Below are 16,065 nucleotides of genomic sequence, written 5' to 3' on the forward strand. Positions count from 1 at the left end.
CCAGGTCCTGTTCAGTCATTTAAAAACTGCCTTTTTACGAGTCACACTCAGCTAGAAATGGAGTATGAGGCTTGCCTACCCTGCTGACTCCAATCAAATCAAAAGTATTTTTGCCCCAGAATCTCCCCACCTTCACTTTTTCAGTCGAATAACCTCCTGACACTCCCCACCGGTCCCAACCTCCCACAGCTCAGATTTAGGGAATGACCAGACTCGGGTCACAAAAGTAGCTGTGACTAAAGTAGGCACCAAACTTGCCTCAAACCTCAGATCAAAACGAAAAGATCACTTTTGGTTCTACAAGACTACTCAGTGGGCCGTTCCCCACAGCTAGTGACTCCTCTCTCAGAGAAAGCCATCCAGCAGTGGTGGCTAGACCTCAGCACACACTGGACACAGGAAAGTGCAGGAGAGGCCTCCGGCGTTGCCTGGATGAAAAGAAGCTTTCACCGATGGTTGCTGATTTTCTGGTGCGTGGGCCCATGCTATTAGGAAATCGCTCCCCTTCCGGCATCTTCTCCAGCCAGTACTCGACTCAGCACAAGGCTGAGATGAGACGGCGCCTGGCCTCACATTAACTGAGGGGCTGTTGTACGCATTGCCGCTAATGGATCATTAAAAAAGCTGGGAGTCTGAGAAATCACAGCCATGTCTGAAGAGCGCCTGCTGTCCCAGCAGCCCAGCCTGCTGGCAGAGCTAGCTGCCTAGTACCAACTCCAGGAGGAGCGGGGAGAACAGAAGAAGGCCAATCCAGTTTGCTGGGTTTTGGCTGAGTAGGGAATTGACACAGACCACCTCCGGCTCCTGTCTGGAAGTTTTGAGATCAGAGAGCTTCAGGCACAGCTGGGTTCACAGCTGCACCATTTGGAGCATTGGACTCATTAATATTCATGAGCCATCCCCACCAATCGGCAGAGTGGATGCCATTAGCCTAGCATCTGTCGGGTTTTGTGAGGGTTGTGTATGGAGTTTCCCCCTTTAAATGAACTTCTTTTGACATTTTGGATTTGCCTCTGTAGGTTTTCTAGCCTCGCTTCGCTCTGATGCATCATATAAAGGCGAGACCCAGGGGAGGCGGGCAGGAAGGAGGGATGAATACCAGCCATGGCTTTGCATCTGCCTGTTGACAAACTTTATTTCTCTTTTAGCACCTGGCACCTCAGACAGGCTTCAAAGATGGAAGCAGCATCAGGTAAATTATACCTAACAAGGTTCATGCCCAGAACTGTGAGAAGAGCTGGATCCTGGCTCTTCCGAAAACAGTCCCTCCTGCAGTGGTGAACTTGAGTCTCGTACACAATGCAAGAGAGCTCCAGCACACAGTTCTACAGCGAGCGTTATTTCCACACTGATAAATTCATGATTTATGAAAGTAACTCCTGCCAGCTCTCACTCCCTCCTTCCCTGCTACAGCTTGTTAGACACAAATTGCAACAACAGTCTTAAATACTTGCATTTTATTTCAGGCCAAAACCCCTCAACTCTGAACTAAATGCCATGACAATCCCACAACACAGGCTAGTAGTAAAAGAGCCCACAGACAGGCAGATGGCCAGAGGGGAGGAAGCCCACACAAACCTAAGAGCAGAGCAGCAGAGCCCACCTAGCACTCCAGCTACCGGCCCAGCCCTCTGCAGACAGGGTTTCAGCAGCAGGAGGGCAGGAGCTCAATCTCTGAAGAAAAGCACGTGGTTCCTCATCTGCATTCCCAGAGCCCTAGCTTCCAGGAGAAACAAAGCCTGAGTGCCCCACTGGATTGGGCAGGCTGCTTCCCTGCAATGCAGCTGTGGGCACTGTGGCAGCTAACGCCTGGGGGCAGGGAGTTACTATTAAGAGAGAAAACAGGAAGGAGCATGTTTTCCCCCTGCAGAAACACCAGCTCTGCTTTAGAAGCAGAAGACAGCCTAGAGCTGCCTCTGCCAAAAGAAACCTCTGTGCTCTTCCCTCCCCCTGGCTACAACCAGCCACTTTGCCTTGATGGGCTTGACCTGCCTGCCTACAGTTCTCAGGCCCCACTCGACCTGCTAAGGTCTTGGAAGATACTGGAAACTGCAGCAATGAGAGTCACACCACTGCTGGTTACTGACAAGCAAGGAGCACCACCCTATCCACACAAGGAGGCAGGCAAGAGGCCAGCCTCCCATAGCCAAAATGCTCCAGGAACTGCAACAAAAACTGCAGCCTGCCACGGTGGGAATATAGCAAGAGAAGCATTCTGCTGGGACAGTATTCAACATGGCAGCTAAAATCTGCCATGAAGAGGTTCCCCAAACCATTCACCCGTGGCAGTGCTCCTGTGTCTAAACAAACACCTCAAGAAACTCAGCTCCTGGGGAAGTAAATACAGTTCTATTTAAAACCAACAGCTTCAGGGGGCTGGAGAGATGGCTCAGAGGTTAAGAGCACTGACTGCTCTTCCAGAGGTCCTGAGTTCAATTCCCAGCAACCACATGGTGGCTCACAACCATCTACAATTTAATCTGGTGCTCTCTTCTGGCATGTAGGCAGAACACTGTATATGTAATAAATAAATATTTAAAAAAAAAAAAAAAAAAAAAAAACCAACAGCTTCTGGACCCTGTGCTGAACTTACAAACACCAGAGTGGTGTGTATTCCCATGGAGGAGATATAGCAGGCAGCCACAACCAACCTCTGCACAGCGAACCTGAGTAGATGTGGGTGGAAGATGCTCAGCAGCCCAACCTCCCCTCCACCTGCCCTGGGCCCAGTCCCAGTGAATGGACCGTGGCCTGCATCTTCACCACCACCCAAGAGAACCTAGGGCTCAGCCACAGCTCACTTTCCCCACACTGTGTCTAGATGACCAGGATCCAAAGGCACAGTATGGTCCCCTCCCACAGCCCTTCTCACAGGCTGGGACACAGAGAGTCCCTCATCGGGCCTTGCGATGTCACAGCATGATGGCGAGGAGCTGGGTGGCAGCACGGGCCCTTCTAAGGATGGGCCCTCAGAGTCGATCACTGGAGCCCATGTTTCTAAGTGGTCCTTCTCTTCGCTGGGAGGTGGGGAAGGAGAGCTCCTCCTGCCTGATCTTGGAAGAAAGCAGCAACTGAAAGGGAAAGATGGGCATGAGCAGATGAGCAGACATAAATAAATTTCATTCAGTGAACTATCCAGCCATATAAAGGAATGAAGTACTGAAAAAATGCCGGTGTCGGCACAATGGCTCATTGGGTAAAAAGGCCCCACTGCCAAGCCTGACGACCTACTTCATTCCCCAACGGCAGGAGGAGACAACTGACCCCAACAAGTGATCCTCTGACCTCCACATACATGCCATGACTACACAGATGCAGAAACACACACTCAAACAAAATAAAACAGGATTTTAAAACATTTTTAAGGTCTGCTTTCTGGAAAAAGCCAGATACACCTGCCATATGGCTCCGTGTGTTTGAAATGTCCAGAACAGGCAGATCCAAACAGAAAGCAGGCTGTGGTTACTGGGGGAACGGACAGCCATTGCTCACTGGGGTAGCATTTCTTCATTTAGAACATGGACATGCTAAGAGCTAAGGAGGTGGCTTGGTGGTAGAACACACACCTACTGCAAGTGAAACCCATGACTTCATTCCTGAATCACAGCAATTAACTAATCAATCAATTTTAAAAGAGCCTGGTACGGCAGCGCACACCTTAATCCCAGCAGTCGGGAGGTAGGCAGATCTCTATTGAGTTTGAGACCAGCGTGGTCTACATAGCAAGTAGCCTACATAATGAGTAGGTCTATACAGCTAGGGCTACACGATGAAACAACAACAAAAAAGAAGAAACAAGTATTCTAAAACTGACAGAGTGCTGTGTGCACACCAGGAGTCCCCGAGCTCACGTCTGAGGCAGAAAGATCACCAAAAGTTGAAGACTGGCCTGGTACACAGTGAGCTCCAGGCCAGCATAGGCCACAGAGTGAGACTCTGCCTTAAACAAAAGAAAAAAGGCAGCCAAGGAAGGCTGCTCCTTCTTTCTCCCTGAGTCTCAGCAGGACCGCTAGTTTCCCATCCAAGATAGAGAACTAGGCCGTTTCCAATGCCATCAATTCTGTGGCATTCCCTTCCCTAACGCATAGGCATGCCACTGAGGTCCATGACACACCCCATGTGTCACTGGACAGTGATCCCAACCCCAGGTCCCTCAACAGGTCCTACAGTTACCTGTTAAGCTGGTCTCCTTTAGCCAGGTGAGAGGTGCTTTGCCTCTCCTCCTGGGCCCAGCCACAGTTTGACATAGCATAGCAAAGAATGGCATCAGACACAGTCAGGGAGCCTCGGCCCTGGACACAGGCTTCAATCTCAGGCACTGAGAGCTGGCTTTGGAGGAAGAGATGCAACTGACTGTCTGACAGAAGGACCACGCTCTGTAGGACCCTGGAGCAACAGAGAGCACAACACAGAACATGTGACGGAGCAGCTGTCCCCATCCCCATCCCAGCCAGGCTTTGTCTTCATGGAGCATTGGAGATGGGAGGGCACAGGAAGCCAGCCACCATAAATATGGCTGCATGAGCAGGGTCGGGGTTTGCATCCTGCCTGGCATCCTCTGTGGCACCGCTAACCCAGCACCCTCTGTGGCCACCGCTAACCCAGCACCCCCACTCACTTTTCTAGGAAATGCTGTAGACCTTGCCGTCGCTTCTCAATGAACTCATCAGAGCTGCCGAAGAAAGTGGACTTCCCAGGAAGTTCAGGTACCGGCCTGTGGAGGCATAGTATAACACTCAAGGTAAGTGAAGCATCACCCTCACCCCACCCAAAATAATCCCCTGAAATGAGGCCCAATCAATGCAATTATCTTTCAGTAGGGGACATGACAGAGTTAACACTGGTTGGTGGCATGCCCTATGACAGGCACTTTGAATTACACATCCACAAACATGGCATTTAATCCTCCTAAAAACCCCATGAGAAAAATATTAGTGTCCTTTTAGAAAACCAAAGAGGTGATATAAAATTCCCACTATCAACCAGGTGTTGTGGCCTATGCCTTTAATCCCAGCAATGTGGGAGGTAGAGGCAGGCAGGTCTCGAGTTCAAAGTCAGCCTGGTCTACAAAGTGAATTGCAGGATAGACAGGACTAGCAGAGAAAACCTATATCAAAAACAAAACAAAAAAATCCCATTGATACACAACACAGCTAGTAGCCAGGTCTATGATTCCAAACCCATGCTACTACACCACTCCATCTAGCATACCCACTTCCAACATCAATCGCTTTTTTCTTCACATATGCATGTGTTTGCTTGGTGATATGTGCACCACGTGTGCACAGTATCCACAGAGGCCAGAAGAGGGACTCAGATCCCCTGGAACTATAATTACAGGCAGTTATAGGCAACTTAGGCCCTCTACAAGAGCAACAAAGGCTCTTAACTACTGAGAATGGTAGTTTTCTTTCACTGACTTAGACACTGATTTAAAGCAGTTCTTTAGTGTCTGACATTTTCTAAGCGGGAGACACTCTTTAGTTACTGTAAAGTTTAGCTCCCACATAATCACCCAAGAGTCTATTCAGACCTGAGAAGGCAGCAAGGGCAAACTCACACCAAACCCGCATTCCTCTGTAGCTGCTTCCTCAGCCACACGAATTCACGGTAGCGGCGCCGCACACAGGAAGTCTTGGCGGTAAAGGCCTTGCTGTTTGTCTACAAGAGGAAATTCATAAAAAGGGTTAAATGGAAAAAGACTAAGTCTATATGAATTCACCATCATCACTCTCATTAAGGGGCCAAATTATCAGGCCATTGATCCCCAGACCAAGATGCCACTAGACAGACTGAAAGCCATTCAGTTACACCTAATATTCTTTCTTCTCCACACGACTTTTCTTCTAAATCTTCTGTCTCAAATCATTTCTACTTCAGCACAGTCCAGAGGGCTGCAGTTAATCCCTTTACAGAAGTTTGACTCACATGAAGGAATATCTTATAGTCCACGTAAGAATTCCAGGAGCCCTCATTCTGCACCCGGGGGTCCTGAACACGCACCGTGATCACTTCCTGCAGGTGTTTAAAAGAAATTCCCTCAGTTTTAGCTCAGGAACACAGAAAGGAAGTGGTTTGGTTTTGACTTTGAACCCTGGCTGGCCTGGAACTCACTGTGTAGACTTTTTGCCTTGAACATGTGGCATTTTTCACACATCTGCCTCCCAGGGCACCATGCCTAGCTAGCAAGGCAGCTCTGACCAGACAGTAGTTACCAAGGTTTCTAATTCAGTATCAATTCCCAATCATTTCTCCATTCGATACGGCAAGTATGCATGCCAGGCGCTGTACTAAGATAGAGCACAAACAAGAAACAAAACTGGCCAGGCAGTGGTGGCACACACCTTTAGTCCCAGCACTCAGGAGGCAGAGGCAGGAGGATCTCTGTGATTTCAAGGCCAGCATGGTCTACAGAGAGTTCCAGGACAGGCTCCAAAGCTACACAGAGAAACCCTGTCTCGAAACACTCCCCACCCCCCAATGGAAAAAAAAAAAAAACCAAACAACAAACTTACATTCTAGTACATTCCAATTAATGGAAAAGTTTGTCAAAATGGAAGCTCACTTCTCAGCATATACAATTGCTAGTGATTTCCTTCACCTGGCTTTATTCTGAGCTCATCAGAAACACCAAGGGCACTACCAGAGGAAACCACACCACGACAATGATCTGCATCTGTGCCCCTTCTCCTAAAAGGCCCTCCAATACCTGTAGCCCACCTTACCTCTGGCTCTTGGTTCTCCAACATCCTACACCAAAAGCCCATCGGAAGAAAACATCTGAGGGCAGAGGACACAGGAACAAGCACAGTCAGCAAGTATGTCCTTACCAGGTTTTCTCAGGGCAAAACCCCAGAAGTTTTTAGTAGATAGCCCTTGGGGAAACCCAGGTTAACTTCCCGCTCCCGATTATGATGTGTGAAATTCTAAAGGGAATAGGGAAAACAGCCACTTTAGTTAGTGGTGAGTCCCGGAGGAGAGTTTGTCTCCATTCTCAGACTACTCCTGGGACCCTCTACAAGGTCACCTCAGCCTAGAGCTTGTTGGGATATGTGGAGTGTCGTGGGTGGCCAGAAAAGCAGGTAGGTTCCCTTGTAAAACTTTTGCCTGAGGATTGTGGCTTGGCAATACAGGAGAGCACAGCTTTGAAAAGGAGCCTAACAGCACCCCCTCCTGGTTGTCTAGAGACAACCCAGTCCCTAGGAGTATCAATGCTCCAGCAATCTCTCTTGCTAACCAAAGTCCCCTCCAGACAGGTGAGTCATTGAGCTGGAGTGCTCCCGGGAGCAGCCAACTGAATGGTCCAGTTACAGTTACCACCGTCCCTTTTCAGCTCTCTAGAACTGGAGCCAACCATTGTGATCATTTCCAATCCTGACATGCCATCCGGTTTGTACCTCTGCCCAAGCACCCCACAGCTTCGCGGGTCAACTCAGGATGCATTCTGCTCCTTTGTAAAGATTCATTAAAGCCTAAGCCTCTCATTTCCCCCAGTGTGGTAGTTTAGTTGCACAGCGACATCGCCCACTCCAACAAGGGGACCATGAAGGCTGCAGCACAGGGTTGCTGGATTCCAAAGGGGCCCATGATGTCACCTTCTGTTAAAATACAGCACTAATCTTGTTACTCCTAGAACCACTCCAACAGCATCCACCCTGGCTGCCGCCTCCACCTCCTTCCTCTCTCTTAAGAGCAGAACAATAAGGTTTAATTTCCCTTTCCAATTTACCTTGAAATGAAAACTGACTTCAGCCAATATGTACTGCCAACAAATGATCCGGGCTGGCTCCTGGGAAAACAAGACTATCTAAGCTCTCCCTCCCCTCCTCCCGTGCCCATTCACACACCCACTCATTTTTACAGTCCCACAATTAATTTTAAACACATTCTCTTATTAGTTCTGCCTTACCATTAGAAGAGTGCATAATGAGCTTCCGTCTATTTTATGTTTTGCTAACACAGGGCTAATGTTTCAAAAGAAGGGGAACTCATTTACAGCATGAAATTAGCAGAGCAAACAGCTTTTGCAATTCTTTCCAATATCCCAGAAGGTCTCACTTCTACAGACAGACATTGCATGGGGGGACAAAGCTACATGGCAGATGACAAAATTGAGCTACGCGGTGGAGCAAGCCCAAGGTTTTGTGATTTCAACACCGTAATAAACAGCATTCTTGCTGACAAACCGATTTTTCATCGGCTCAGTCACCACCTCCAACAGGCCCTGAACTGAAATGCAGGAAACTCCAATTCCCCAATAACCCAGACTAACAATCCAGATGGAAATAGACAAAGGTCTGTAACCAAAAATAGCAGAGGAGTTGATGTGAATGATTAACCTCCTGGAGTCCCCACCCCTTTCTCTTTATAGGCATTTGCTAAACTGCTAGCGTAGGAACCGAGAGTTAAATACTCCCAAGTGTCTTCTTGTAGTACAGTAGTTAAGATGACAAGAAAACAGAGTTCACACCTCTCTGCCTGGAAAGGTCTGTGAAATTCAAGACTCTAGCTCAATAACTAAACCGTCATCATAGCTTTGGTCTCTTCTTAAGTTTGAAGGGGCCAGCAGCACCCCCAAGTGGAAGTTTTTCTCCTTTTCTGTGAAGCTAGTGTCGCATGGAAACAACCATGGACTGCTTTTAAAATTCAAAGCCTCTAAGACTCCATGCGTTTATATGCTTAAACTTAAGTTTAAAGGGCACCCAGGAAGATCTGTTTTATGTTTCCTTAAAACACTGAAACTGCAAAAGCCTAGACTCCATTTCTTCTTCTTTCTTTCAGTTGTATGTTTCCTTAAAACACTGAAACTGAAAAAACCTAGAACTGTTTCTTCTTTTTTTTTTTTTTTTTTTTACTTTTTGAGACATGGTTTCTCTGTTTAACAGCCCTGGCTGCCCTAGAATTCGCTCTGTAGTAGACCAGGCTGGCTCCTAACTCCACCTCCACTGGCATTAAAAGTGTGGGTCACCATTGCCCAGTAAGACCTAGACTCCATTTCTAACAATCACTAGTCTCCATCAATTTCCTTCACAAAGACACCACTCCTTGGAAGAAAACAAAACTCAGTCCATTCCTGGAGAAGCATCAAGTTCTTAACTTCAGCTCTACGACCTAGAGATAGATCTGTGCATCCACTAAGGAAGGATAAGTCAAGTAACCTCCAAGGGTTAGGAAACTTACTCAATGCTAACTACATTTCCAGGGCCTTTCCCATCACATCTGAAGTGCTGTTTGCTTCCCTCAGCAGTACCAGCACCAACAGTCCTGGGGAAGAACCAGATCTTTTGCTGTATACAAAGTTAATGCACTGTAAAGCTCACAATTGCTAATTCAGGGGAGCAATTCAAGGCCTACCCCTCATTTGTTCTGCCACTTAAGCTACTTCAAGAGACACGTTAAAAACAAATCCAGCTATAAAAAGATTGCGCCAAGGAGCCTCCTGCCTTACTCATTCTTGAGCCTTTGATGTCAACAGACGTCAACTTTGCCACTCAAAAACCTCCCTCCTAAAAACCCACAGGTGATAGAGGAAGCTCTCCGGTCTGACACACTGTCCAGCCCACCAAGAAGCTGTCCCACCTTTCAGTCGCTAGCCCATTCCTTTCACCTGGAAATAACGAAGGCGACCATAATTTCCAGTATCTGCGAAAAATATCTGCCATTTTCTCCCACTCCAGGCCACTTGGATAGTTCTCCCCGAACTCTGACTCTGGCCACTCCCTTTCATTCTTATCAAACTAGATGGAAAATAGAAACAAGCTCCTTCTGCCTTCCCGGTTAAACCTGGGACAAAGACATCTTCTATTCTCAGGGTAAATTGAAAAGCTAGGTTTCCTTTTTTGTTGGGTCCTCAGCAAGCCCTCACTTTCCCACCGGACGGTAAGACAACCCCTTCCTATGACAAAGCGAGGCCATCACTCAAATGCCACCACGGCTCCTCAAGCCGGCGTCCCCCCTTCACCTCCGCAGCACCTACGAGCAGCGGCTCCGCCCACGCCCCTCACCTGAGAGCAACAGCAGCTCTCTACAGCGACACCACCAGCACCGCACCAGATAGCCCGAATCCCGGCTTCTCCTTCCGGGTGAGTCTCCGGCGCCCCGGTGCACGACGGGAGGCGGCTCCCGACGCACCAATCCTGAGTGTCCAAGACGCCCCACCCCTGCAGACCAAGGCTCTCAGTGGCAATCGCCAGTCAGCGGCGGCTCTCCGCCCCGCCCAGACTTGAGCTGCAATCTGGATCTTCCAGGAAATCGCTAGGGGCGCGGGAGGCGGAGCGCGAGGACTGAAACCCCTCGACGTCCACTCCAGTGTCGAGTCCCGCCCACCTGTCAGGCGCGCCAATCAGCGCGCAGAGAGCGTCATTAAAGGTCTGCAAGAGCTTCTTGGGATCCGAGGTATCTGACGGAGTTGTCAGTAGTGTGGGGAGGTTCCACGCATCCCTGGAGCTTTACTAAGAACACGGGAGAGTCCCTGTTTGAACCTCGGAGGTTGCAGTTCCTTCCCCAACTAAAATGTCAAGTTAGATTTGGAAAAGATGCAGATTATCCCGGCAAAAACCAAACGAGAAGGCTGACAACTCACAGTGACTCCCCCGGACAAGCCCAAAGCATGATCGCGCAGGTAATAAGCAAGAAAAAGCTGGTGAAAATGCTAACTCTGGTGACATCAAAATTCCTCTTAAGGCAATAGAAGAGCTCACACCTGGAATCCTAACATTTGGAAGATTAAAGCTACATTAGTGAGTTCCAGACCACCCAGGCTACAGAGTAAGGCTCAACCTCAAAAACACAATAAATAAATAAATGAACCAAAACTTTCGTGATCTGTTAAAAATATAATTTTACACCTGTAATCCCAGCACTTGGAAGTAGAGGCAGGAATTGAAGGCCATTGCCAACTACATAATGAGTTTCAGCCTAGCCAGGCTACCTAAGACCCTGTCAAAAACCAACCAGGTGGGAGCTGAAAAAATGGCTCAGAGCTTAAGAGTGAGTATTTGTTCCTCTTCCAGAAGATGAGTTCAGCACCCACATCAGGTAGCTAACAAATAACTGTAACTCCTATTCCAGTGGATCCGAGGCATACACACACACACACACACACACACACACACACAAATAGATGTTTATTTCTTTTTATTTTGTGTATGAGTATTTCACCTGTAAGTATAGATGCCTACCTACAACTCTCAGACGTCAGATGAGGGCCTAAGATCTCCTGGCACTGGAGTTACAAATGGTTGGAGCCACTGCAGGGGTCTGGGAACTGAACCCTGGTTCTATGCAAGAGCAGAAAGTGCTCTTAACCTCTGAGTCATTTCTTCAGTTCCAAATCTTTTTATTTGTTTGTTTCTCTTCCATGCTCAATTGTTTTAGTAAATGAAGAAAATTAGCCTTCTCTAACAATAGTGAATAGTCTTTTGCTACAACCAAACATCAAATAGTACTCTCCCTTCCCATCTCTGTCTCTCCTTTCATTTTAAGATAAGTCTCCTTATCTAGCCTGGGAACTAACTATATAGACTCAGATTACCTCAAATGCAAAATGTGCAATCCTCCTGCCTCAGTCACACAAGTGCTAAGATTACAGTCGTGCAGCATCATACCCAGTTAACAAGTGATGGCTTCCTTTTGAAGACTCACTTTTACTTATGTGCAGGTATATGAAGCTGCATGGCTTTATATGTACTACTTGTGTGTGCAGATGTCCATGAAGGCCATAAGAGGGGATCAGACCCCTAGAACTGGAGCCGCCCAAATGTGGGTGCTGGGAACTGAACCCCACCCTCTGCAAGAGCAACAGATGCTCTTAGCAACTGAGCCACCTCTCCAATCCCATCAAAAAGTTGATAATGTCAATATCATCACTGTTGTCATCAGGCAGAGGCAGGCGGATCTTCGTGAGTTTGAGGCCAGCCTGGTCTACAGAGCAAGTTCCAACACAGCCTCCAAAACAATACAGAGAAACCCCTGTCTAGAAAAAAAAAAAAAAACCAACAACAACAACAAAAGCTGGACCTGGTGAAACATGTATAATCCCAGCACTAAGGAGGTTAAACTGGAGTTCTAAGGTCAAGCTGAGCTACAAAAGACCTCACAATTTTTTTGTTTGTTTGTTTGTTTCATTGTTGAGACAGGGTTTCTCTCTAGCTGTCCTGGAACTAGCTCTGTAGACCAGGCTGGCCTGGAACTCACAGAGATCCACCTGCCTCTGCCTCTGCCTCTGCCTCTGTTAGAATTAAAGGCATGTGCCACCCCCACCTGGCTCACAGCTTTTTGTTTTTGTTTTAAGATCTATTTATTCTTGTATATGGTGCTCTATCTGCATATACACCTGCATGCCAGAAGAGGGCATCAGATCCCACCATGTGGATTGGGGAATCCAACTCAGGACCTCTTAACCACTGAGCCATTTCTCCAACCCCAAGACCCCACAATTTAAAAAAAGAAAAAAAAAGCCAGAACTAGTCAAAGTCAGATGTATGTGGCTTACAAGTATATATTTTAATTAAACTCAACTATCAAGGAATCAATGTGAAAAAGCAAACCAGCCAGAGGATGTGAGAGTGAAGAAATGTCCCTTAAACGTATTACATTTTATGAGAAAACATGTTAACTCCAGAATGAATAAATCTTTAACAGCTGGATTTCAGGTAGCCATCCAAACTGGGCCTAGGGGTTCAAAGTCTAGTAATCCCAATTCTTTAGAGGGTGAGACCGGAAGATCAGGAATTCAGGGTTATTAAATGAAAGAAAAAGAAATAGAAGGGGAAGGACGTGACAGCTCCTAGGTACAGTGAAAGAGGAAGTTTGTTGTAGATAAAGGGAGAGCATAGCCAGAGGCAGACACTGGGAATGTCCAGAAAGGACGTGACCCTGAGCCACTGCGTGAGAAGGGGGGGAAGAGGCAGACCAAGAGACCTGGAGAATAAAAAGTAGGCAAAAAGATCAAGTACCCCAAACTGCTGGATTATATAGGGAAGGGCAGCTGGGGGAAGGGCAGCCCAGCCACCAGGTTGGATGAGTTTAGGGTAGGGGGCAGGGTGACAATGAGAAGGGCCTAAAAAGGTTGGGACCAAGGGGTGCAGGAAGAACCTGGCTCTCAGCAGCTGCTTTGATATGTTAAGTAGGCACTAAAGCCATTCATCTCGGGTTTAAGACCCTACAGTTTTTGGCCACAATCTGAATCAGGCCCAGGCTACATGAGACCCTGTCTTAAAACTAAAAGACCCAACACTAGGTGAAGGGACCAGACCCTCATCTAGCCCCCTGCTTTGGCAGCCATGATAGGCTGAAGAAAGACCCAGCAAGACAACGACCTCTGCTTCAGCAACATGTGCTGAGCTTCCCACCTTTCCTGATCTTGCCCCAGTCACTAGGAAACCAGATAGCCTCCATGTGGCAAGGAACCAATCAGAAGTTAGCTGGCGGGCTCTAGCTGTTCTTTAAGGTAACAGTGGAGTACAGAGCATAGCAACCGCCCTGGGAGGGCCTATAGGTCATAGCAACTTTGTTGCAGCTGCAGTTGACCAATAAACACAGGACAGGTTGCCCAAGCTTGGAAGTGCACCAATCCTGAGACTTTAGGACCCCAGACACTCCCCTTGCCCTACCCCAATACATATCCTGCCCCACCGTTCCTCCCTCCAGAGCCTGTCAGCTAACTTCTGATTGGTTGCTTGCCACATGGAGGATATCTGGCTTCCTAGTGACTAGGGCAAGGTCCGGCAAGGATGGAGGCTCAGCACATGCTGCTGAGTCAGGGGCCTACATCTTGTTGGGTCTTTTCTGCAGCCTGTCATGGCTGCCAAGGCAGGGTGCTGGGTGAAGGTCTGGACCCTTCACTGATGATATTGTCAGTACTGCAAAAATGCTATAAAATGCCGGGCATTGGTGGCATACACCTTTAATCCCAGCACTTGGGAGGCAGAGGCAGGCGGTTATCTGTAAGTTCAAGACCAGCCTGATCCACAATAGCTAGTTCCAGGACAGCCTCCAAAGCCACAAAGAAACCCTACCTCGAAAAAAACAAACAAACAAAAAAATGCTATAAAAAAGAGCCTATAAGTTCAGCAGCTTGCCTGGAGTTGCACTGTGTGGACTAAGAGCAGAGAAAGGGTTTGTCATAATTCCCTTATTTTTGCAATAACACATTTTGTTTTCTCTTCCCCGCATTGCTTATGATATGTATCTTTTTGTTGTTGTTTTGTTGAGTGTCTCACTATGTAACCCAACTGTAGGGGAAAAGGGTCAGCCAAAGAAACACACCCTGAGCAGAGCCAAAGAAACACACTTTGGCCCTGCAACGGGAACCAAAGAAATGCACCCTGACCCTGAAACCAGTACCAAAGAAACACACTTTGTCCCTGGAATCAGAGCCAGTGAAAGAAATATACCCTGGCCCTAAAATTAGAACCAAAGACTAAAAAGGACCAGTGAAAGAAACACACGTTGGCCCTGAAACAAGAGTCAAATCTGATACTGAACCTGAGCAGAAAACCAACCAATCCCTGAGCAAGAGATCTAGCCAATCTGAGCTCAGAGATTGAAATCAGACCAATCCCCACTGTGGAAATCTCCCTGGAAAAACTCTGCCCCTGAGAAGTTCTATGTAAACCCTGTGCCTGTTCAGGTTGTAGCTGTTCGGCTGTCCTCTACAGAGCTGTCACACTGGGGAAGCCTTTCCCTGGAGCAGGGCTGTAAGCTGCTATGCTTACTGTGGCCTGTGGTATTCTTTTCCATCTGAGCTGTAACACTTAGTATTCTGTGGCTCTGGAGTGCCAGAATCCCTTTCCATCCAAGCCACAATGCTTACACCAACCACACAGTGCTACTCTTATTAAAGGAATGGGTGCAGGAATAAAACTTTTTTTTTTTTTTTTTTTGGTTTTTTGAGACAGGGTTTCTCTGTAGCTTTGGAGGCTGTCTTGGAACTCACTTTGTAGACCAGGCTGGCCTCAAACTCACAGAGATCCGCCTGCCTCTGCCCTCCCGAGTGCTGGGATTAAAGGCGTGTGCCACCAACGCCCAGATGGATAAAACTATTTAAAACAATTTAATTCCAAACATGCACCTAGCCATCTCTCCCCACCCATCTTTTGGTCCCCATCCCAGCCCCCTCCATTATATACTCCCTGTTTAGATGGAACTCACTATGTAGATTTGGCCTAAAATTTATAGCAATCTTCTTGCTTCTGCCTCCAGAGTACTGGGATGACAGACCACCACATCCAACCTCTTAACAATTTTTCCTTCCTTCCTTCCTTCCTTCCTTCCTTCTTTTTTGGTTGTTGTTTTTTCAAGACAGGGTTTCTCTGTATAGCTTTGGAGCCTGTCCTGGAACTCACTATGTAGACTAAGCTGGCCTCAAATTTATAGAGATCTGCCAGCCTCTGCCTCCCGAATACTGGCCTCTTAGCAATTTCAAAATTGATATTGTTAAACAGAAATTTTAGGTTTATAAATTTTTGTTTACTTTTGAGACAGGGCTTCTCTGTGTAGCTTTGGAGCCTGTCCTGGCACTTGCTCTATAGAGCAGGCTGGCCTCAAACTCACAGAGAACTACCTGCCTCTGCCTCCTGAGTGCTGGGATTAAGGCCTGTACCACCATCGCCCAGTTTAAAGATTATTTTTTAAACGCAGAGGATATTAACTACAGAATTGCCCAGAGGCAAATGGTTTTCCTAACCAGATATCCAGGGGCTAGTTTCCAAACACATATGTTTTGGGGTAGACTGAATAAATTGTAGTGGTCTGTCATCCTGAAGTTTAAGGCAAAAGAAAAGCCACGAGTTCAAAGCCAGGTGGTCTATTAAATAAACAAACAAGGAAACCCCACCACCACTCACCAACTTTCTAGATTGTAGAGTTATAAACTACAGTCGACCCCGCCTTTCCAGTTTAAAGGAAAAATAAAACTACGGAAACTCCCTACAACCCTTGCAAGTGTGTGTGTTTTGGGCGGGGGGGGGCGGCGGGGGGAGCCGAGACTCGCGCGGCACTCTGGGACTGGTAGTTTTGGATGGACTCCGAGTCCCATGATGCCGTGTGGCGGGTCACCGCGTC

The 16,065-nt window shown here is 47.5% G+C and overlaps 1 protein-coding gene across 3 annotated transcripts; it reads right to left on the bottom strand.

Annotated features, from left to right (window-relative positions):
* Positions 1-2,562: 2,562 nt before the first annotated feature.
* Positions 2,563-15,917, bottom strand: Snx11 (sorting nexin 11). 3 transcript variants are annotated; one of them, XM_013117706.3, is made up of 8 exons: positions 10,005-10,108; positions 7,730-7,789; positions 6,726-6,780; positions 5,929-6,015; positions 5,561-5,661; positions 4,619-4,714; positions 4,174-4,386; positions 2,563-3,071 (listed from the first exon to the last, which is right to left on the bottom strand). In XM_013117706.3, exons 3-8 carry the CDS (start codon positions 6,765-6,767, stop codon positions 2,798-2,800), a joined length of 813 nt encoding a protein of 270 aa, XP_012973160.1. In that variant the 5' UTR covers positions 6,768-6,780; positions 7,730-7,789; positions 10,005-10,108; the 3' UTR covers positions 2,563-2,797. The 3 variants fall into 3 exon arrangements, with proteins under 3 accessions (XP_012973160.1, XP_021086191.1, XP_005075945.1); XM_021230532.2 differs by lacking the exons at positions 7,730-7,789; positions 10,005-10,108 and adding an exon at positions 15,849-15,917; XM_005075888.4 differs by lacking the exon at positions 7,730-7,789 and having other exon boundaries at positions 10,005-10,104.
* Between the last annotated feature and the right edge of the window lie 148 nt (positions 15,918-16,065).

The sequence above is a fragment of the Mesocricetus auratus genome, unplaced genomic scaffold (assembly GCF_017639785.1).
Source record: "Mesocricetus auratus isolate SY011 unplaced genomic scaffold, BCM_Maur_2.0 Super-Scaffold_100007, whole genome shotgun sequence".
Classification (NCBI taxonomy): Eukaryota; Metazoa; Chordata; class Mammalia; order Rodentia; family Cricetidae; genus Mesocricetus; species Mesocricetus auratus.

What these genes read in the sequence shown, in the direction of transcription:
- Snx11 (XM_021230532.2), bottom strand. Translation starts at nt 6,767, where the DNA reads ATGGGCTTTTGGTGTAGGATGTTGGAGAACCAAGAGCCAGAG. An exon ending in CAGAGGAATGCGGGTTTGGT is followed by an intron (nt 4,715 to 5,560) that starts GTGAGTTTGCCC and finishes ATGCCTCCACAG; the next exon opens with GCCGGTACCTGAACTTCCTG. An exon ending in CTACAGCATTTCCTAGAAAA is followed by an intron (nt 4,387 to 4,618) that starts GTGAGTGGGGGT and finishes CTGTTGCTCCAG; the next exon opens with GGTCCTACAGAGCGTGGTCC.